The sequence below is a fragment of the Procambarus clarkii genome, chromosome 1, assembly GCF_040958095.1.
Source record: "Procambarus clarkii isolate CNS0578487 chromosome 1, FALCON_Pclarkii_2.0, whole genome shotgun sequence".
Taxonomy (NCBI): Eukaryota; Metazoa; Arthropoda; class Malacostraca; order Decapoda; family Cambaridae; genus Procambarus; species Procambarus clarkii.
Window position 1 is genome coordinate 10,221,167 of NC_091150.1, and position 26,118 is coordinate 10,247,284.

Consider the following 26,118-nt stretch of genomic DNA (forward strand, 5'->3'; position numbering starts at 1 on the left):
ACACCATAACAATCACCAGGTGGCTACACTAGTACCATCGCCAGGTGGCTACATCACTACCATCACCAGGTGGCTACGCCACTACCATCACCAGGCAACGCAACTGCACCACTACAATCACCAGGTAGCTACATCACTACCATCACCAGGTGGCTACACCACTACCATCACCAGGCAACGCAACTACACCACTACAATCACCAGTTAGCTACATCACTACCATCACCAGGTGGCTACACCACTACCATCACTAGGTAGTTCTACCACTACCATCACCAGGGGGCTACACCACTACCATCACCAGGGGGCTACACCACTACCATCACCAGGTAGCTACACCACTACCATCACCAGGTGGTTACAACACCACCATCACCAGGTAGCTACACCACTACCATCACCAGGTGGCTACATCACTACCATCACCAGGTGGCTACACCACTACCATCACCAGGTAGCTACACCACTACCATCACCAGGTGGCTACACCACTACCATCACCAGGATGCTACACCACTACTATCACCAGGAGGCTACACTACTACCATCACCAGGTAACTACACCACTACCATCACCAGGTAACTACACCACTACAATCACCAGGCAACGCAACTACACCACTACAATCACCAGGTAGCTACATCACTACCAACACCAGGTGGCTACACCACTACCATCACTAGGTAGTTCTACCAATACCATCACCAGGGGGCTACACCACTACCATCACCAGGTAGCTACACTACTACCATCACCAGGTAGCTACATCACTACCATCACCAGGTGACTACACCACTACCATCACCAGGAAGCTACACCACTACCATCACCGTCTGGCTACACCAGTACAATTTTCAGGTGGCTACACCACTACCATCACCAGGTGGCTACACCACTACCATCACCAGGTAACTACACCAGTTCCATCACAAGGTGGCTACACGACTACCATCACCAGGTAGCTACACCTCTACCATCACCAGGTAACTACACCAGTACCGTCACCAGGTTGCTACACCACTACCATCACCAGGTAGGTACACCAGTACCATCACCAGGTAGCTATATCACTATAATCACCAGGTGGCTACACCACTACCATCATCAGGTAGCTACACCGCTACCATCACCAGGTAGCTACACCACTACCATCACCAGGTAGCTACACCACTACCACCACCAGGTGGATACAACACTACCATCACCTGGTAACTACACAACTACCATCACCAGGTGGCTACACCACTACCTTCACCAGGTAGCTTCATCACTAGTATCACCAGGTGGCTACACCAGTGCCATCACCAGGTGGCTACACCACTACCATCACCAAGTAGCTACACCACTACCATCATCATGTAGCTACACCACTACCTTCACCAGGTAACAACACCACTACCATCACTAAGTGGCCACACCACTACCATCATCAGGTAGCTACACCATCACCATCACCAGGTCGCTACACCACTACCATCACCAGGAAGCTACACCACTACCATCACCAGGTGGCTACACCACTACCATCATAAGGTGGCTACATCATTACCATCACCAGGTAGCTACAAAACTACCATCACAGGGTAACTACACCACTACCATCACCAGGAAGCTACACCACTACCATCACCGTCTGGCTACACCACTACAATTTTCAGGTGGCTACACAACTACCATCACCAGGTGGCTACACCACTACCATCACCAGGAAGCTACACCACTACCATCACCAGGTGGCTACACCACTACCATCATAAGGTGGCTACACCATTACCATCACCAGGTAGCTAAAAAACTACCATTACAGGGTAACTACACCACTACCATCACCAGGTGGCTACACCACTACCATCACCAGCTGTCTACACCACTACCATCACCAGGTGGCTACACTACTACCATCACAAGGTGGCTACACCAATACCAGCACCAGGTAGCTACATCACTACCATCACCAGGTGGCTACAAAACTACCATCACCAAGTAACTACACCACTACCTTCACCAGGTAGCTACACCACTACCATCACCAGGTAGCTACACCACTACCATCACCAGGTAGCTACATCACTACCATCACCAGGTAGCTACACCACTTCCTTCACCATGTAGCTACACCACTACCATGACCAGGTAACAACACCAGTACCAGCACCAGGTAACTACAACAGTAATATCACCAGGTGGCTACACCACTACCATTACCAGGTAACTACACCTCTACCATCACCAGGTGGCAACACCACTACCATCACCAGGTGGCTACACCACGACCATCACCAAGTAGCTACACCAGTACCGTCACCAGGTGGCTACACCACCACCATCACCAGGTAGTTACACAACTACTATCACCAGGTCGATACACCACTACCATCACCAGGTAGCAACATCACTACAATCACCAGGTAGATTCACCACTACCATCACCAGGTAACAACACCACTACCATCACCAGGTAACAACACCACTACCATCACCAGCTGTCTACACCACTACCATCACCAGATGGCTACACTACTACCATCACAAGGTGGCTACACCGCACACATCACCAGATAACTACACCAGTACCATCACCAGGTAACTTCACCAGTACTATCACCAGGTGGCTACACCTTTACCATCACCAGTTGGCTGCACCACTACCATCACCAGGTAACTACACCAGTACTATCACCAGGTAGCTACACCACTACCATCACCAGGTGGCTACACCACTAACATCACCAGGTAGCTACACCACTCCCATCACCAGGTGGCTACATCACTACCATCAACAGGTAACTACACCTCTACCAACACCATGTAGCTACACCACTACCATCACCAGGTGGCTGCATCACTACCATCACCAGGTGGCTACACCACTACCATCACCAGGTAGGTACAAAACTACCATCACCAGGATACTATACCACTATTATCACCAGGTAGCTACACTACTACCATCACCAGGTAGCTACACCACTACCATCACCATATAACTACACCTCTACCATCACCAGGTAGCTACACCACAACCATCACTAGGTAGCTACACCACTACCATCAGCCGGTGGCTACACCACAACCATCACCAGGTAGATACACCACTACCATCACCAGGTGGCTACACCACTACCATCACTAGGTAGCTACACCACTACCATCACCAGGTGGCCACATCGCTACTATCACCAGGTGGCTACACCACTACTATCACCAGGTAACTACAACACTACCATCACCAGGAAACTGCACCATTACCATCACCAGGTAACTACATAACTAACATCACCAGATAGCTACACCACTACCTTCACCAGGTGGCTACACCACTACTATCACCAGGTAGCTACATCACTACCATCACCAGGTGGCTTCACCACTACCATCACCAGGTGGCTACATCACTACCATCACCAGGTGGCTACACCACTACCATCAATAAGGAGCTATACCACTACCATCACCAGGTGGCTACACGACTACCATCACCAGGTGGCTACACCACTACTATCACCAGGTGGCTACACTACTACCATCACCTGGTAACTACACAACTACCATCACCAGGTAACTACACTACTACCATGACCAGGCAACTACACCACTAACATCACTAGGTGACTACACCACTACCATCAACAGGTGGCTACACCACTACCATCACCAGGTAGCTCCACCAATACCATCACCAGGGGGATACACCACTACCATCACCAGGTAGCTACACCACAACCATCACCAGGTAGCTACACCACTACCATCACCAGGTGGCTACACCACTACCATAACCAGGTGGCTACACCACTACCATCACCAGGTAGCTACACCACTGCCATCATCAGGTAGCTACACCACTACCATCAGCAGGTGGCTACACCACTACCATCACAGGTGGCTACTACACTACCATTACCTGGAGGCTACACCACTAATATCACGAAATGGCTACACCACTACTATCACCAGTTAGCTACACTACTACCATCACCAGATGGCTACACCACTACCATCACCAGGTGGCTACACCACTACCATCACCAGGTGGCTACACCACAGCCATCACCAGTTAGCTACACCACTACCATCACGAGGTGCCTACACCATTACCATCACCAGGTAGCTACACCACTACCATCACCAGCTGTCTACACCACTACCATCACCAAGTGGTTACACTACTACTATCACAAGGTGGCTACACCATTACCATCACCAGGTAGCTACAAAACTACCATCACCAAGTACTACACCACTACCTTCACCAGGTAGCTACACCACTACTATCACCAGGTAGCTACACCACTACCATCACCAGGTAGCTACGCCACTACCATCACCAGGTAGCTACACTACTACCATCACCAGGTGGCTACACTACTACCATCACCTGGTAGCTCCACCAATACCATCACCAGGTAGCTACACCACTACCATCACCAGGTAGCTACACCACTACCATCACCAGGTGGCTACACCACTACCATCGCCAGGTGGCTACACCACTACCATTATCTGGTGGCTACACCACTACCATCACCAGGTAGCTACACCACAACCATCATCAGGAAGCTACACCACTACCATCAGCAGGTGGCTACAGCACTACCATCACTAGGTGGCTACTACACTACCATAACTGGTGGCTACATCACTAATATCACCAAATGGCTACACCACTACCATCACCAGGTGGTTGCACCACTACCATTACCTGGTGGCTACACCACTACCATCAGCAGGTGGCTAAACCAATAACATCACTAGGTAGCTACACAACTACTATCACCAGATGGCTACACCACTACCATCACAAGGTGGCTACACTACTACCATCACCAGGTAGCTCCACCAATACCATCACCAGGTAGCTACACCACTACCATCACCAGATAGCTACACCAATACCATCACAAGGTGGCTACACCACTACCATCACCAGGTGGCTACACCACTACCATTACCTGGTGGCTACACCACTACCATCACTAGGTGGCTACTACACTTCCATTACCTGGTGGCTACATCACTAATATCACCAAATGGCTACACCACTACTATCACCAGGTGGCAACACTACTACCCTCACCTGATGGCTACACCACTACCATCACCAGGTGGCTACACATCTACCATCACCAGGTGGCTACACTACTACCATCAACAGGTGGCTACACCACTACCATCGCCAGGTGGCTGCACCACTACCATCACCAGGTAGCTTCACCACTACCATCACCAGGTGGCTATATCACTACCATCACCAGGTGGGTACACCACTACCATCACCAGGAAGCTTCACCACTACCATCACCAGGTGGCTACACCACTACTATCTTCAGGTGGCTACACTACTACCATCACCAGGTAGCTACACCACTACCATCACCAGGTGGCTACACCACTACCATCACCAGGTAGCTTCATCACTACCATCACCAGGTGGCTACACCACTACCCTCACCAGGTAGCTACACCACTACCATCACCAGGTAGCTACATCACTACCAACACCAGGTGGCTACACCACAACCATCACCAGGAAGCTACATCACTACCAACACCGTGTGGCTACACCACTACAATTTTCAGGTGGCTACACCACTACCATCACCAGGCAACTACACCAGTACCATCACCAGGTAACTAAACCAGTTCCATCACTAGGTGGCTACACGACTACCATCACTAGGTAGCTACACCACTACCATCACCAGGTAACTACACCAGTACCATCACCAGGTTGCTACACCACTACCATCACCAGGTAGGTACACCAGTACCATCACCAGGTAGCTATATCACTACAATCACCAGGTGGCTACACCACTACCATCACCAGAAAGCTACACCCCTACCATTTCCAGGTAGCTACACGACTACCACCACCAGGTGGATACAACACTACTATCACCAGGTAGGTACACCACTACCATCACCAGGTAGCTTCATCACTACCATCACCAGGTGGCTACACCAGTGCCATCACCAGGTGGCTACACCACTACCATCACCAGGTGGCTACACCACTACCATCACCAGGTAGCTACACCACTACCATCACCAGGTAGCTACACCACTACCATCACCAGGTGGCTACACCACTACCATCTCCAGGTAGCTACACTGCTACCACCACCAGGTGGATACAACACTACCATCACCAGGTAGGTACACCACTACCATCACCACGTAGCTTCATCACTACCATCACCAGGTGGCTACACCAGTGCGCTCACCAGGTGGCTACACCACTACCATCACCAGCTGGCTACTCCACTACCATCTCCAGGTAGCTACACTACTACCACCACCAGGTGGATATAACACTGCCATCACCAGGTAGGTACACCACTACCATCACCAGGTGGCTACACCACTACTATCACCAGGTAGCTGCACCACTACCATCACCAGGTAGCTACACCAGTACCATCACCAGGTAGCTACAACACTACCATCATCATGAAGTAACACCACTACAATCACCAGGTAGCTACACCACTACCTTCACCATGTAGCTACACCACTACCATCACCAGGAAACAACACCACTACCATCACTAGGTGGCCACACCACTACCATCATCAGGTAGCTACACCACTACCATCACCAGGTCGCTACACCACTACCATCACCAATTAGCTACAACACTACCATCACCAGGTGGCTACACCACTACCATCACCAGGTGGCTACACCACTACCATTACCTGCTAGCTACACCACTACCATCACCAGGTAGCTACACCACAACCATCATCAGGTAGCTACACCACTACCATCAGCAGGTGGCTACACCACTACCATCAGCAGGTGGCTACACCACTACCATCACTAGGTGGCTACTACACTACCATAACTGGTGGCTACATCACTAATATCACCAAATGGCTACACCACTACTATCACCAGGTGGCAACACTACTACCCTCACCTGATGGCTACACCACTACCATCACCAGGTGGCTACACATCTACCATCTCTAGGTGGCTACACCACTACCATCACCAGGTGGCTACACCACTACCATCACTAGGTAGCTACACCACTACCATCACCAGGTGGCTACACCACTACCATCACAAGGTGGCTACACTACTACCATCACCAGGTAGCTCCACCAATACCATCACCAGGTAGCTACACCACTACCATCACCAGGTAGCTACACCACTACAATTTTCAGGTGGCTACACCACTACCATCACCAGGTGGCTACACCACTACAATTTTCAGGTGGCTACACCACTACCATCACCAGGTGGCTACACCACTACCATCACCAGGCAACTACACCAGTACCATCACCAGGTAACTAAACCAGTTCCATCACTAGGTGGCTACACGACTACCATCACTAGGTAGCTACACCACTACCATCACCAGGTAACTACACCAGTACCATCACCAGGTTGCTACACCACTACCATCACCAGGTAGGTACACCAGTACCATCACCAGGTAGCTATATCACTGCAATCACCAGGTGGCTACACCACTACCATCATCAGAAAGCTACACCCCTACCATCTCCAGGTAGCTACACGACTACCACCACCAGGTGGATACAACACTACTATCACCAGGTAGGTACACCACTACCATCACCAGGTAGCTTCATCACTACCATCACCAGGTGGCTACACCAGTGCCATCACCAGGTGGCTACACCAGTGCCGTCACCAGGTGGCTACACCACTACCATCACCAGCTGGCTACTCCACTACCATCTCCAGGTAGCTACACTACTACCACCACCAGGTGGATATAACACTGCCATCACCAGGTAGGTACACCACTACCATCACCAGGTGGCTACACCACTACCATCACCAATTAGCTACAACACTACCATCACCAGGTGGCTACACCACTACCATCACCAGGTGGCTACACCACTACCATTACCTGCTAGCTACACCACTACCATCACCAGGTAGCTACACCACAACCATCATCAGGTAGCTACACCACTACCATCAGCAGGTGGCTACACCACTACCATCAGCAGGTGGCTACACCACTACCATCACTAGGTGGCTACTACACTACCATAACTGGTGGCTACATCACTAATATCAATAAATGGCTACACCACTACTATCACCAGGTGGCAACACTACTACCCTCACCTGATGGCTACACCACTACCATCACCAGGTGGCTACACATCTACCATCTCTAGGTGGCTACACCACTACCATCACCAGGTGGCTACACCACTACCATCACTAGGTAGCTACACCACTACCATCACCAGGTGGCTACACCACTACCATCACAAGGTGGCTACACTACTACCATCACCAGGTAGCTCCACCAATACCATCACCAGGTAGCTACACCACTACCATCACCAGGTAGCTACACCACTACAATTTTCAGGTGGCTACACCACTACCATCACCAGGTGGCTACACCACTACAATTTTCAGGTGGCTACACCACTACCATCACCAGGTGGCTACACCACTACCATCACCAGGCAACTACACCAGTACCATCACCAGGTAACTAAACCAGTTCCATCACTAGGTGGCTACACGACTACCATCACTAGGTAGCTACACCACTACCATCACCAGGTAACTGCACCAGTACCATCACCAGGTCTCTACACCACTACCATCACCAGGTAGGTACACCAGTACCATCACCAGGTAGCTATATCACTACAATCACCAGGTGGCTACACCACTACCATCATCAGAAAGCTACACCCCTACCATCTCCAGGTAGCTCCACGACTACCACCACCAGGTGGATACAACACTACTATCACCAGGTAGGTACACCACTACCATCACCAGGTAGCTTCATCACTACCATCACCAGGTGGCTACACCAGTGCCATCACCAGGTGGCTACACCAGTGCCGTCACCAGGTGGCTACACCACTACCATCACCAGCTGGCTACTCCACTACCATCTCCAGGTAGCTACACTACTACCACCACCAGGTGGATATAACACTGCCATCACCAGGTAGGTACACCACTACCATCACCAAGTGGCTACACCACTACTATCACCAGGTAGCTGCACCACTACCATCACCAGGTAGCTACACCAGTACCATCACCAGGTAGCTACAACACTACCATCATCATGAAGTAACACCACTACAATCACCAGGTAGCTACACCACTACCTTCACCATGTAGCTACACCACTACCATCACCAGGAAACAACACCACTACCATCACTAGGTGGCCACACCACTACCATCATCAGGTAGCTACACCACTACCATCACCAGGTCGCTACACCACTACCATCACCAATTAGCTACAACACTACCATCACCAGGTGGCTACACCACTACCATCACCAGGTGGCTACACCACTACCATTACCTGCTAGCTACACCACTACCATCACCAGGTAGCTACACCACAACCATCATCAGGTAGCTACACCACTACCATCAGCAGGTGGCTACACCACTACCATCAGCAGGTGGCTACACCACTACCATCACTAGGTGGCTACTACACTACCATAACTGGTGGCTACATCACTAATATCACCAAATGGCTACACCACTACTATCACCAGGTGGCAACACTACTACCCTCACCTGATGGCTACACCACTACCATCACCAGGTGGCTACACATCTACCATCTCTAGGTGGCTACACCACTACCATCACCAGGTGGCTACACCACTACCATCACTAGGTAGCTACACCACTACCATCACCAGGTGGCTACACCACTACCTTCACAAGGTGGCTACACTACTACCATCACCAGGTAGCTCCACCAATACCATCACCAGGTAGCTACACCACTACCATCACTAGGTAGCTACACCACTACAATTTTCAGGTGGCTACACCACTACCATCACCAGGTGGCTACACCACTACAATTTTCAGGTGGCTACACCACTACCATCACCAGGTGGCTACACCACTACCATCACCAGGCAACTACACCAGTACCATCACCAGGTAACTAAACCAGTTCCATCACTAGGTGGCTACACGACTACCATCACTAGGTAGCTACACCACTACCATCACCAGGTAACTACACCAGTACCATCACCAGGTTGCTACACCACTACCATCACCAGGTAGGTACACCAGTACCATCACCAGGTAGCTATATCACTGCAATCACCAGGTGGCTACACCACTACCATCATCAGAAAGCTACACCCCTACCATCTCCAGGTAGCTACACGACTACCACCACCAGGTGGATACAACACTACTATCACCAGGTAGGTACACCACTACCATCACCAGGTAGCTTCATCACTACCATCACGAGGTGGCTACACCAGTGCCATCACCAGGTGGCTACACCAGTGCCGTCACCAGGTGGCTACACCACTACCATCACCAGCTGGCTACTCCACTACCATCTCCAGGTAGCTACACTACTACCACCACCAGGTGGATATAACACTGCCATCACCAGGTAGGTACACCACTACCATCACCAGGTGGCTACACCACTACCATCACCAATTAGCTACAACACTACCCTCACCAGGTGGCTACACCACTACCATCACCAGGTGGCTACACCACTACCATTACCTGCTAGCTACACCACTACCATCACCAGGTAGCTACACCACAACCATCATCAGGTAGCTACACCACTACCATCAGCAGGTGGCTACACCACTACCATCAGCAGGTGGCTACACCACTACCATCACTAGGTGGCTACTACACTACCATAACTGGTGGCTACATCACTAATATCACCAAATGGCTACACCACTACTATCACCAGGTGGCAACACTACTACCCTCACCTGATGGCTACACCACTACCATCACCAGGTGGCTACACATCTACCATCTCTAGGTGGCTACACCACTACCATCACCAGGTGGCTACACCACTACCATCACTAGGTAGCTACACCACTACCATCACCAGGTGGCTACACCACTACCATCACAAGGTGGCTACACTACTACCATCACCAGGTAGCTCCACCAATACCATCACCAGGTAGCTACACCACTACCATCACCAGGTAGCTACACCACTACAATTTTCAGGTGGCTACACCACTACCATCACCAGGTGGCTACACCACTACAATTTTCAGGTGGCTACACCACTACCATCACCAGGTGGCTACACCACTACCATCACCAGGCAACTACACCAGTACCATCACCAGGTAACTAAACCAGTTCCATCACTAGGTGGCTACACGACTACCATCACTAGGTAGCTACACCACTACCATCACCAGGTAACTGCACCAGTACCATCACCAGGTCTCTACACCACTACCATCACCAGGTAGGTACACCAGTACCATCACCAGGTAGCTATATCACTACAATCACCAGGTGGCTACACCACTACCATCATCAGAAAGCTACACCCCTACCATCTCCAGGTAGCTACACGACTACCACCACCAGGTGGATACAACACTACTATCACCAGGTAGGTACACCACTACCATCACCAGGTAGCTTCATCACTACCATCACCAGGTGGCTACACCAGTGCCATCACCAGGTGGCTACACCAGTGCCGTCACCAGGTGGCTACACCACTACCATCACCAGCTGGCTACTCCACTACCATCTCCAGGTAGCTACACTACTACCACCACCAGGTGGATATAACACTGCCATCACCAGGTAGGTACACCACTACCATCACCAGGTGGCTACACCACTACTATCACCAGGTAGCTGCACCACTACCATCACCAGGTAGCTACTCCACTACCATCTCCAGGTAGCTACACTACTACCACCACCAGGTGGATATAACACTGCCATCACCAGGTAGGTACACCACTACCATCACCAGGTGGCTACACCACTACTATCACCAGGTAGCTGCACCACTACCATCATCAGGTAGCTACACCACTACCATCACCAGGTCGCTACACCACTACCATCACCAATTAGCTACAACACTACCATCACCAGGTGGCTACACCACTACCATCACCAGGTGGCTACACCACTACCATTACCTGCTAGCTACACCACTACCATCACCAGGTAGCTACACCACAACCATCATCAGGTAGCTACACCACTACCATCAGCAGGTGGCTACACCACTACCATCAGCAGGTGGCTACACCACTACCATCACTAGGTGGATACTACACTACCATAACTGGTAGCTACATCACTAGTATCACCAAATGGCTACACCACTACTATCACCAGGTGGCAACACTACTACCCTCACCTGATGGCTACACCACTACCATCACCAGGTGGCTACACATCTACCATCTCTAGGTGGCTACACCACTACCATCACCAGGTGGCTACACCACTACCATCACTAGGTAGCTACACCACTACCATCACCAGGTGGCTACACCACTACCATCACAAGGTGGCTACACTACTACCATCACCAGGTAGCTCCACCAATACCATCACCAGGTAGCTACACCACTACCATCACCAGGTAGCTACTCCACTACCATCACCAGGTGGCTACACCACTACCATCACCAGGTGGCTACACCACTACAATTTTCAGGTGGCTACACCACTACCATCACCAGGTGGCTACACCACTACCATCACCAGGCAACTACACCAGTACCATCACCAGGTAACTAAACCAGTTCCATCACTAGGTGGCTACACGACTACCATCACTAGGTAGCTACACCACTACCATCACCAGGTAACTACACCAGTACCATCACCAGGTTGCTTCACCACTACCATCACCAGGTAGGTACCCCAGTACCATCACCAGGTAGCTATATCACTACAATCACCAGGTGGCTACACCACTACCATCACCAGAAAGCTACACCCCTACCATCTCCAGGTAGCTACACGACTACCACCACAAGGTGGATACAACACTACTATCACCAGGTAGGTACACCACTACCATCACCAGGTAGCGTCATCACTGCCATCACCAGGTGGCTACACCAGTGCCATCACCAGGTGGCTACACCACTACCATCACCAGGTGGCTACACCACTACCATCACCAGGTAGCTACACCACTACCATCACCAGGTAGCTACACCACTACCATCACCAGGTGGCTACACCACTACCATCTCCAGGTAGCTACACTACTACCACCACCAGGTGGATACAACACTACCATCACCAGGTAGGTACACCACTACCATCACCACGTAGCTTCATCACTACCATCACCAGGTGGCTACACCAGTGCCGTCACCAGGTGGCTACACCACTACCATCACCAGCTGGCTACTCCACTACCATCTCCAGGTAGCTACACTACTACCACCACCAGGTGGATATAACACTGCCATCACCAGGTAGGTATACCACTACCATCACCAGGTGGCTACACCACTACTATCACCAGGTAGCTGCACCACTACCATCACCAGGTAGCTACACCAGTACCATCACCAGGTAGCTACAACACTACCATCATCATGAAGTAACACCACTACAATCACCAGGTAGCTACACCACTACCTTCACCATGTAGCTACACCACTACCATCACCAGGAAACAACACCACTACCATCACTAGGTGGCCACACCACTACCATCATCAGGTAGCTACACCACTACCATCACCAGGTCGCTACACCACTACCATCACCAATTAGCTACAACACTACCATCACCAGGTGGCTACACCACTACCATCACCAGGTGGCTACACCACTACCATTACCTGCTAGCTACACCACTACCATCACCAGGTAGCTACACCACAACCATCATCAGGTAGCTACACCACTACCATCAGCAGGTGGCTACACCACTACCATCAGCAGGTGGCTACACCACTACCATCACTAGGTGGCTACTACACTACCATAACTGGTGGCTACATCACTAATATCACCAGGTGGCTACACCACTACCATCACCAGGTAGCTACACCACTACCATCACCAGGTAGCTACACCACTACCATCACCAGGTGGCTACACCACTACCATCACCAGGAAACAACACCACTACCATCACTAGGTGGCCACACCACTACCATCATCAGGTAGCTACACCACTACCATCACCAGGTCGCTACACCACTACCATCACCAATTAGCTACAACACTACCATCACCAAGTGGCTACACCACTACCATCACCAGGTGGCTACACCACTACCATTACCTGCTAGCTACACCACTACCATCACCAGGTAGCTACACCACAACCATCATCAGGTAGCTACACCACTACCATCAGCAGGTGGCTACACCACTACCATCAGCAGGTGGCTACACCACTACCATCACTAGGTGGCTACTACACTACCATAACTGGTGGCTACATCACTAATATCACCAAATGGCTACACCACTACTATCACCAGGTGGCAACACTACTACCCTCACCTGATGGCTACACAACTACCATCACCAGGTGGCTACACATCTACCATCTCTAGGTGGCTACACCACTACCATCACCAGGTGGCTACACCACTACCATCACTAGGTAGCTACACCACTACCATCACCAGGTGGCTACACCACTACCATCACAAGGTGGCTACACTACTACCATCACCAGGTAGCTCCACCAATACCATCACCAGGTAGCTACACCACTACCATCACCAGGTAGCTACACCACTACCATCACCAGGTGGCTACACCACTACCATCACCAGGTGGCTACACCACTACCATTATCTGGTGGCTACACCACTAACATCACCAGGTGGCTACACCACTACCATCACCAGGTGGCTACTACACTACCATTACCTGGTGGCTACATCACTAATATCACCAAATGGCTACACCACTACTATCACCAGGTGGCAACACTACTACCCTCACCTGATGGCTATACCACTACCATCACCAGGTGGCTACACATCTACCATCACCAGGTGGCTACACCACTACCATCACCAGGTGGCTACACCACTACCATCACTAGGTAGCTACACCACTACCATCACCAGGTGGCTACACCACTACCATCACAAGGTGGCTACACTACTACCATCACCAGGTAGCTCCACCAATACCATCACCAGGTAGCTACACCACTACCATCACCAGGTAGCTACACCACTACCATCACCAGGTGGCTACACCACTACCATCACCAGGTGGCTACTACACTATCATTACCTGGTGGCTACATCACTAATATCACCAAATGGCTACACCACTACTATCACCAGGTGGTAACACTACTACCCTCACCTGATGGCTACACCACTGCCATCACCAGGTGGCTACACATCTACCATCACCAGGTGGCTACACCACTACCATCACCAGGTGGCTACACCACTACCATCGCCAGGTGGCTGCACCACTACCATCACCAGGTGGCTACACCACAACCATCACCAGGTGGTTACAACACCACCATCACCAGGTGGCTACACCACTAACATCACCAGGTGGTTACATCACTACCATCACCAGGTGGCTACACCACTACCATCACCAGGTAGCTACACCACTACCATCACCAGGTGGCTACATCACTACCATCACCAGGTAGCTTCACCACTACCATCACCAGGTAGCTACATCACTACCATCACCAGGTGGCTACACCAATACCATCACCAGGAAGCTACACCACTACCATCACCGTGTGGCTACACCACTACAACTTTCAGGTAGCTACACCACTACCATCACCAGGTAGCTACACCACTACCATCACCAGGTGGCTACACCACTACCATCACCAGGTGGCTACTACACTATCATTACCTGGTGGCTACATCACTAATATCACCAAATGGCTACACCACTACTATCACCAGGTGGTAACACTACTACCCTCACCTGATGGCTACACCACTACCATCACCAGGTGGCTACACATCTACCATCACCAGGTGGCTACACCACTACTATCTTCAGGTGTCTACACTACTACCATCACCAGGTAGCTACACCACTACCATCACCAGGTGGCTACACCACTACCATCTCCAGGTAGCTACACTACTACCACCACCAGGTGGATACAACACTACCATCACCAGGTAGCTTCATCACTACCATCACCAGGTGGCTACACCACTACCATCACCAGGTAGCTTCATCACTACCATCACCAGGTGGCTACACCACTACCCTCACCAGGTAGCTACACCACTAACATCACCAGGTAGCTACATCACTACCATCACCAGGTGGCTACACCAATACCATCACCAGGAAGCTACACCACTACCATCACCGTGTGGCTACACCACTACAACTTTCAGGTGGCTACACCACTACCATCACCAGGTGGCTACACTATTACCATCACCAGGCAACTACACCAGTTCCATCACTAGGTGGCTACACGACTACCATCACCAGGTAGCTACACCACTACCATCACCAGGTAACTACACTAGTACCATCACCAGGTTGCTACACCACTACCATTACCAGGTAGGTACACCAGTACCATCACCAGGTAGCTATATCACTACAATCACCAGGTGGCTACACCACTACCATCACCAGTAAGCTACACCCCTACCATCACCAGGTGGCTACACCACTACCATCTCCAGGTAGCTACACTACTACCACCAGCAGGTGGATACAACACTACCATCACCAGGTAGGTACACCACTACCATCACCAGGTAGCTTCATCACTACCATCACCAGGTGGCTACACCAGTGCCATCACCGGGTGGCTACACCACTACAATCACCAGGTAGCTACACCACTACCATCACCAGGTAGCTACACCACTACCATCACCAGGTGGCTACACCACTACCATCTCCAGGTAGCTACACTACTACCACTGTCGGAAAATCCGACACCATTTTATATCATACAGATAATAGCTGTGTTGTATAAACAAGTTACCCATAGAAAACGTAACTTGTAGTGGAATTACCGTCTAAGGAAAACGGGATATCATCACCACATACTATTATAATTCACCAGCTATTTTGCTGGGAATTGTTCTTAAATACATTAGTCTTTGGACTTTACCATCATAAAACATCTTATATAAATTAACTTAATTATCAATATTAAAGTAGAGTCAATGTGATCCTTCTATCACGTTCTGAAATCTGGACAAGTAGGCAGGCGTCAGGGAGGAAGGAGGGAGCCATTGTTGTGTCACCTCCGAGACGTGTGGAGCAAATTTAGCTCCTATCATTCTGGACAATGTCGGCCAGTAACGTCAATAGTATGGAGTGTTAAACAGCCATTGTGTATACGAGACCAGAGGCACACGGGAGCAAATACGGCTCCTGTTAAATTTACTTGGACGTAGTGTTATGGAAACCAAAGGTACCATCTCCAACACGATGTCTACAATTCAAGTTAAGTCTATCCGAAACCCATTATTTATCATTAGTGGCCATTAATGTCATTATATAGGGTGACCCGGTTAGATCACATGGAAGCCTCAAACTAAAGGTAATTAAGCCAGGTCTTCATGTTCCATGTACTGTTTTCTCTGATATACTTGTCATATATAGGTATCTGGCTTCACAGCTAGCGCACTTTTGACAGGTCAAGACGAGGAAGCAAGATTTGTGCACCAGTTACTGGGTGATATGGAAGCTACCTCAAAGAGGATAATTTGGTGTCTACACCCTAGTTATACCTGGTGGACTAACCTGCTGTACTATAAGATAAGGAACCTTTTCAATGTATGTAGTTAATACTATAGTTTGATTGGCTGCATATATATTAATTTAATAACCCCCCCTAATGTGTAGAGGATCGATTTGTGAGATTATGAGATTATTGCAGAAATACAGTTCACTTATCATTATACAAATTGCTATCGAAGTATATAAATTAACGTAAATATAAATTCATATAAATTAAATAAATATAAATCTCACAGGTCGGTTCCCACATTATTTGGTCCTTCGAACCGGATTATTTGGTCCTATGAACCCACATTTGGTCATCTTAGTACCGGATGAACCAGTTAACCAGTGGATTCATTAAATAAACTAGTGCAGTGTTATTTAAACAAGGCCAGCCAGTCAAAGACGGCAGCGTAGCCTCGAGGGAGCTCAGGAGCCTCCCTCAGCTGAGTTCAGCTTCGTCAGCGGTTTCATGCACACCCACAGATATTTGGTGGCGTGTTATTTCGTGAAATGACAGCGCTAATATTGAAACCAGCCAAATTAGTGACTGTGTCGCGAGATTGTTCACGGATTTCGTGGTGTTACATTTCGCGAGAGATTATCTACGAATTTTGTGGAGTTTATTTCGCGAGGTCACTAATAATATTTAATACTTCTTGATAATATTAGAAGTTTTATAGAGGCTAATTAAGAGGCTATTATTAATAATTGTGTATATTATTTCTCCAAAATAGAGAATTATTTAATATATATTGCACTAGTGATCACAGTATAATATTTACTAATTGCCAACCCACAACATGGTAGGATAAAACCATTGACTAGTTGAACTATTATCGTTCATCCTAGTCCCATTATTACCATAGTCAGTTGTACTATATTGATTAACCTAACACCATTAATGAATGGTCCAGACCCTATTTTGGGTGTAATTTTTATCAACTCGAGTTGAGTTGTATATATAATAAATTACTTATGATCATTACACCTTTGAGTGATTAATTAGTGTCTCTACCATCCTAGGGTGATATAGAAGAGCTAACCTAAAGGTACTTCCAGTGACACTGGTTTATCACTCAAATCATTAGTGTGGATGATTGTATATATATAATGTGTATTAATTTTAAGTGCTAACCTCTAGTAGAGGTAGGATTATTGCCTAGTGAGTTCAGAATTTACCCTAGGCTACCATTAGTGTTTGTTCAGTATTATGAGCAGCCCAAGTACAAGTCCCACAAGGCTTCACCAACTAGCCAGGATGGATAATGCAGGGAGAATGAAAAGAACCCTTGCAGGTCTTAAAGGCCACTTAACAAGACAGATCAAGAAATGTGAAGATTTGTCACAACAATCTCAAGTTGATTATGCTGACCTGGAAAGCTATTATCAAGCAGCTGCAGGTAAATTTGAGCAAATCAAATGCCAAATGGCTGTCCTTGTTGGGACAGACTATTGTCATCGGTTCATCGGTAGCCCTACTAAATATCAGGGTATAACCATGTTAAACTCTGCAGGAGGCAAATTACTCTCAGGCCCAGTATCAAGCCTGAGGAGACCTATACCTGCAGATAAACAATACCAGTAGAAATCTAAATTTGTCAGCTGATTATATTTCTCCAGTAGCATTATACTAAGGAGATTACAGCTGACTATAGTAACAGAGGTTGATGTTAGTATCATCATTTAAAGCTGGAGATGAGTTCATGAGGCCTCAGTGGCAAATCAGTGAACAGTAGCCTAAAACAGCTACAAGTCACTGCGACCAATGTCACTGAACCCACTGCAGTCTCAGAACCATACTTTACTTTAATGATGAGCTATTCAATCTTCTGAATCAATTAACTAAATTAAACCCCAATAAATCTGATGACTGATTTGATACATTTATTATTTAATCAAGATGTATTCCATGGGCCTCAGTGTTTATATATCAGTGACCAGTTACCTGAACAAACTTCAAGTTATATCTAATGTCACTGATCTCACTGCAGTCCCTGAATCATACTTGACTGTAGTACTTGATCACATCCAGTCTTCTGGGTTAAATAATATGTAATAAGGCTTGAATATTAGCCTTTCAAGAGTTGACAGGGAAATGAAATCGCATTAGACTTCTAACCCCTTCAACTCTAGTACGGGACATCCGTCCTGCACGAACAGACGCACAAATGTGTGATTACTAACTATAATTTGAAGGAGGAGTATCGGTGTTCGTCTGTTCTAAAGAGGACTTCGACCCGTGAGCAGCCCCCTGGGGAATTATGTCGGAAAATCCGACACCATTTTATATCATACAGATAATAGCTGTGTTGTATAAACAAGTTACCCATAGAAAACGTAACTTGTAGTGGAATTACCGTCTAAGGAAAACGGGATATCATCACCACATACTATTATAATTCACCAGCTATTTTGCTGGGAATTGTTCTTAAATACATTAGTCTTTGGACTTTACCATCATAAAACATCTTATATAAATTAACTTAATTATCAATATTAAAGTAGAGTAAATGTGATCCTTCTATCACGTTCTGAAATCTGGACAAGTAGGCAGGCGTCAGGGAGGAAGGAGGGAGCCATTGTTGTGTCACCTCCGAGACGTGTGGAGCAAATTTAGCTCCTATCATTCTGGACAATGTCGGCCAGTAACGTCAATAGTATGGAGTGTTAAACAGCCATTGTGTATACGAGACCAGAGGCACACGGGAGCAAATACGGCTCCTGTTAAATTTACTTGGACGTAGTGTTATGGAAACCAAAGGTACCATCTCCAACACGATGTCTACAATTCAAGTTAAGTCTATCCGAAACCCATTATTTATCATTAGTGGCCATTAATGTCATTATATAGGGTGACCCGGTTAGATCACATGGAAGCCTCAAACTAAAGGTAATTAAGCCAGGTCTTCATGTTCCATGTACTGTTTTCTCTGATATACTTGTCATATATAGGTATCTGGCTTCACAGCTAGCGCACTTTTGACAGGTCAAGACGAGGAAGCAAGATTTGTGCACCAGTTACTGGGTGATATGGAAGCTACCTCAAAGAGGATAATTTGGTGTCTACACCCTAGTTATACCTGGTGGACTAACCTGCTGTACTATAAGATAAGGAACCTTTTCAATGTATGTAGTTAATACTGTAGTTTGATTGGCTGCATATATATTAATTTAATAACCCCCCCTAATGTGTAGAGGATCGATTTGTGAGATTATGAGATTATTGCAGAAATACAGTTCACTTATCATTATACATATTGCTATCGAAGTATATAAATTAACGTAAATATAAATTCATATAAATTAAATAAATATAAATCTCACAGGTCGGTTCCCACAACCACCACCAGGTGGATACAACACTACCATCACCAGGTAGGTACACCACTACCATCACCAGGTAGCTTCATCACTACCACCACCAGGTAGCTACACCAGTGCCATCACCAGGTGGCTACACCACTACCATCTCCAGGTAGCTACACCACTACCATCACCAGGTAGCTACACCACTACTATCACCAGATGGCTACAATACTACAATCACCATTGTTACGATATATCGTATCGTGTTATTTCGTCGCATAAAGACACGGTTATTTAATAGAAATACGTTCATTATTACAGGAAGAACGAGGTTAACGATCATGGAGGTCATTCACGGTCAGCACGGATTGGCTCGTCCGGTGGCGGGAATTTCGGTTAGCCAATCAGAACCACCGGGCGAGGTAACGTGTGCTGGCCGGAGCATGTGGAGAGACAGACCTCTACTCCCCTCCATTCAGTCAACATGCTGTCGTCATTTTCGGATGTTTGACCAACTGACCCAACTGTTCCAGTATGCTCCACCCTCACCAAAGGAAACGGACGTGAGGACTTAGCGGCATGGTAAACGTCTCTGAGGTCGTGGAAGGCACCCGTCATTGATAGTTAGAGACGTTGAGGTAACACACAGTGTCCGAATTGTGGTCCTAATTACGGACAAGTGGATGACTTTATAAGTGGGAAGCACAATCGGACAAGAGACGACCATTTCATGGTCGCAGTGTCTCTCTCTCTCAATATATATATATATATAACTGTACTTGCGTACAATGCCTTAATATATATACACGTAATATATTGTATATAAGGTGGTTAGAGATATATCCGAATATATCCATGATGATGTTTTTATACAATCTTATTTTCTTGTCCTTTGTCAGACCTCAGCACAAAGTGTGTCGCACCTGACAATAGGTCCGGCTGAGGCTGACACCTGATCAGATTCATGTACCCCGTATAGTACAACGAAACATAGGATAAACACTCAGAATAAACCTAAATTAAATGTGTTGGGTTCTCGACAGTTCGATCCCAACACCATGTAGTAACACCACTACAATCACCATGTAGTAACACCACTACAATCACCAGGTAGCTACTCCACTACCATCACCATGTAGCTACACCACAACCATTACCAGGTGGCTACACCACTACCGTCACCAGATGGCCACACCACTACCATCACCAGGTAGCTGCACCACTACCATCACCAGGTAGCTACACCACTACCATCACCAGGTGGCTACAACACTACCATCACCAGGTAGCTACACCACTACCATCACCAGGTAGCTACACCACTACCATCACCAGGTAGCTACAACACTACCATCATCATGTAGTAACACCACTACAATCACCAGGTAGCTACACCACTACAATCACCAGGTAGCTACAACACTACCATCATCATGTAGTAACACCATTACAATCACCAGGTAGCTACACCACTACCATCACCAGGAAACAACACCACTAACATCACTAGGTAGCTACACCACTACCATCAACAGGTGGCTACACCACTACCATCACCAGGTAGCTACACCACTACCATCACCAGGGGGCTACATCACTACCATCACCAGGTAGCTACACCACTACCATCACCAGGTAGCTACACCACTACCATCACCAGGTAGCTACACCACTACCATCACCAGGTGGCTACACCACTACCATCACCACGTGGCTACACCACTACCATCACCAAGTGGCTACACCACTACCATTACCTGGTTGCTACACCACTACCATCATCAGGTGGCTACAACACTACCATCACCAGGGGGCTACATCACTACCATCACCAGGTAGCTACACCACTACCATCATCAGGTAGCTACACCACTACCATCAGCAGGTGGCTACACCACTATCACCAGGTGGCTACTACACTACCATTACCTGGTGGCTACACCACTAATATCACCAAATGGCTGCACCACTACTATCACCAGGTGGGTACACCACTACCATCACCAGGTGGCTGCACCACTACTATCACCAGGTAGCTACACCACTAACATCACCAGGTGGCTACACCACTAACATCACCAGATAGCTACATCACTCCCATCACCAGGTGGCTACATCACTACCATCAGCAGGTAACTACACCTCTACCATCACCATGTAGCTACACCACTACCATCACCAGGTGGCTACACCACAACCATCACCAGGTGGCTACACCATTACCATAACCAGATAGCTACACCAGTGCCATCTCCAGGTGGCTACACCACTACCATCACCAGGTAGCTACGCCACTACCATCACCAGGTAGCTACACCACTACCATCACCAGGTGGCTACACCACTACCATCACCAGGTAGCTACACCACTACCCTCACCAGTTAGCTACACCACTACCATCACCAGGTAGCTACACCAATACCATCACTAGGTGGCTATACACCACAACCATCACCAGGTAACTACACCAGTACCATCACCAGATAACTACACCAGTACTATCACCAGGTGGCTACACCTGTTGGAAATTTCCAACACTAATACAATAGTATTGTATTACAATAAATTAGTATTAAAATATACTAACTACTGTAGTTACTAAATGTAGTTCATGTTCACATGAACTAACTATTATATCTGCATATGGATACTGGAATTCTTACGAAACCAAGCACCAGTATTGCGTCTGATTATACCTAGTTAAACACATTTATATCCAGTGTGGTAGAGCATTGAATGTGTTTCTCTAAAATCATCAGTATTCCGTGTGATAATTATTTATGGATAACATAACTCACAAATAATTCTAAATCGAGAGTTTTTAGTTACAATTGTTATCAAGTAATAATTTTACCGTCACGCGTGAATGCCATGGAGAAAACTAAAATCTTCTCCATTTCTTGTTTAATACCATAAGACGAGAAAGTAATAATATTTAAATCCCTAGAATTACAACCCAGTCTTTATTAAAGTCTTTCAGGCACAATTGCGCAAAATAATATTATTCGTGATAAATAATTTCTGTGGCGAATGCAGGACGCGGATTGGAGAGGAGGGAGAAGCCATTGTGGATCGAGACGCCATTGTGTGTGGCGAGGAAGTCTCGTGTTGCGGAATTGAGCAACAAGGTCGTGGCGTCAGAGTCTGAGATATGTGACGTTGAGATTATCAGCAAGAATTACACTGTTACCCAACACAGAATGAGTTATTATTGTTCTACGTGATCTGTTGTGACCGGCCAACTAATAACGCGTCGATATTCAAGCCAAGCTATCAACCACATGTACGACATTGCAGAAGTTTGAGTTTGAGACGCGGTATCTGTTACGGACCCGGATCCAGCGTCCGAGCACGGAGCAGTGACAACCGCGCCATCTGTGGGTCAGCTCCCGAAACCCCCACCAAATGGACGACGACGCCTGGTGAGGACAAGGTGTACTGGCCACAAGGGCCAGTTTCCAGTCCGGTTCAGCTCACAACACCGCCGCTGCTGACCTCTGGTGAGGTGGTGCTCAGACTACAACGCCATCTATGGAGTGGATATGTCGGGCGTTTGTGTCTGAGCCTGTAAGTGAGGTGTTTTAGTGTCCCTGTTATTGATGACGTGTCTGCTTACAGAGTCGACCTGGGACTGCTGTGATGGAAGTTGAGTGAGTCTACCCAAGGCAGCCGTCCCCATACCTTGTGCTTTGCTACAGCAGCTGTGAGTCGCCTCCCGGAAGAACACTGTGGTGTTACCCTGTCAGTGAAGTGGCAGTAGAAGGATTGTCTTACCCGGGACCGACTGCTGGAGACGATTGACCACTGGGGTATTGAGGACAGGAGAGTGATTTGTGGTATCACACGAGGCTCCTGACTAGGGCGCTACCCTAGTATCGCTCGTGGAGTGGCCTGACCAGCGTTGCTGATTCGGAACCTGCCAGCAGACCTGCTGGACTTGTGGTTGACGGACTCCACGGCGGTGCCCCCAGTGGAACTGTATTTTGGCTGGCCTGTGGCCGGGGTAGACTCAGCTTCTCAAAGGATTCGTTGTGAGGCCATGAAAGCACCGAGAGCTTGGATCCAGAGTCTTCAGGAGAAGACGATTGTGTACAGTGTTAATACCCCTCCCCCTGTGTACTCTTTTATTATATTATTTATTGGTGATGGAAACAATTATAATCTTAAGTTCTTAACTTTATTTCCCTTCCCCTTTAAGTTACTTGCGTCACAGATCTCATCCCTTGAAAGCCACTACTGGCTTGGGGCCGGGTACAACTTCCTCTAACGACATCAGAGTACGAATCCAGTTGCGACCCGAGAGGGCCGTAACATAATTGGCATCCCCAGTGGGATCCGTCCCCTTGTTAAGTATGTTTGACAGGGGTGGTGAAGTGGCGTAATCCCTGTATATAACTCCCTTGTGTGTGACGATTGTGACGTTATACGTCCTGTGCGGTGCTCAAGAGTGACTAAGTGCGATATTGTGCAGTGCGGTGCTCGCTGTGATTAAGCGATTAAGTGCAATATCGTGTAGTGCGGTGCTCGGCGTGATTCCGTGCAATATTGTAGAGCGAAGTGTTCGCTGGGATTCGGTGCAATATTGTGTAGTGCGGTGCCTGAGGTAATTACGTCCAATATTGGCAAGTGAGGTGCCAGGTGCGATAAAGTGCAATATTGGCGTAGAACAGTGCTCGGTGCGTTAAGTGCTAACGTGTAAGCAGTGTGTTAAGTGCTAGTTGAGTGTTCCATCTGTGACAGTGGCAGAAAAAGCTACCATCGATGATCTGGACGATGTTCAGGCTTTTCTGAACAGAGTGGACTGTCTTGCCAGATTAAAATATCTGAGCAAACCAGAGCTTGGACTAGTGAGCGCCTACCTGGAGATCAAGATCCGTGCCAGTGATTCCCGTGTGGAGATCTTGTCCAAGGTTCACCGGCACTTGAAGGCAGAGGAGAAACAGGAAGGCGTGCCTCCTAGTATTAAGGAAGGTGAGGAAATAGCTTCCACGGAAAAGGAAGATAAGGGCAGTGACATTGACAGTGATGCAGGTGAGCTTAATATTAGCTTTCTTACAGTCAAAATGCGTGCCCTGGAGATAAATCGTGAAATAGAATGGAAGAAATTAGAAATGGAACGAGAGAGACAAGATAAAGAATTAGAGATGAGACGTTTAGAATTAGAAGAAAGGAAAGCAGAAAGAGAAAGAGAAGAGAAACGAGAACGAGAAGAACGAGAAAGAGAAGAGAAACGAGAAAGAGAAGAACGAGAAAGAGAAGAGAAACGAGAAAGAGAAAGAG

The 26,118-nt window shown here is 48.0% G+C and overlaps 1 protein-coding gene across 1 annotated transcript in view; it reads left to right on the forward strand.

The window, feature by feature from the left end:
- Nucleotides 1–26,118, forward strand: part of LOC138357424 (uncharacterized) — a 94,681-nt gene that overhangs the window by 64,403 nt on the left and 4,160 nt on the right. The window contains exon 4 of the mRNA XM_069314306.1: nucleotides 25,749–25,869. Within this exon, the coding sequence (XP_069170407.1) occupies nucleotides 25,749–25,869 (121 nt within the window). The remainder of the gene's footprint in view (nucleotides 1–25,748; nucleotides 25,870–26,118) is intronic.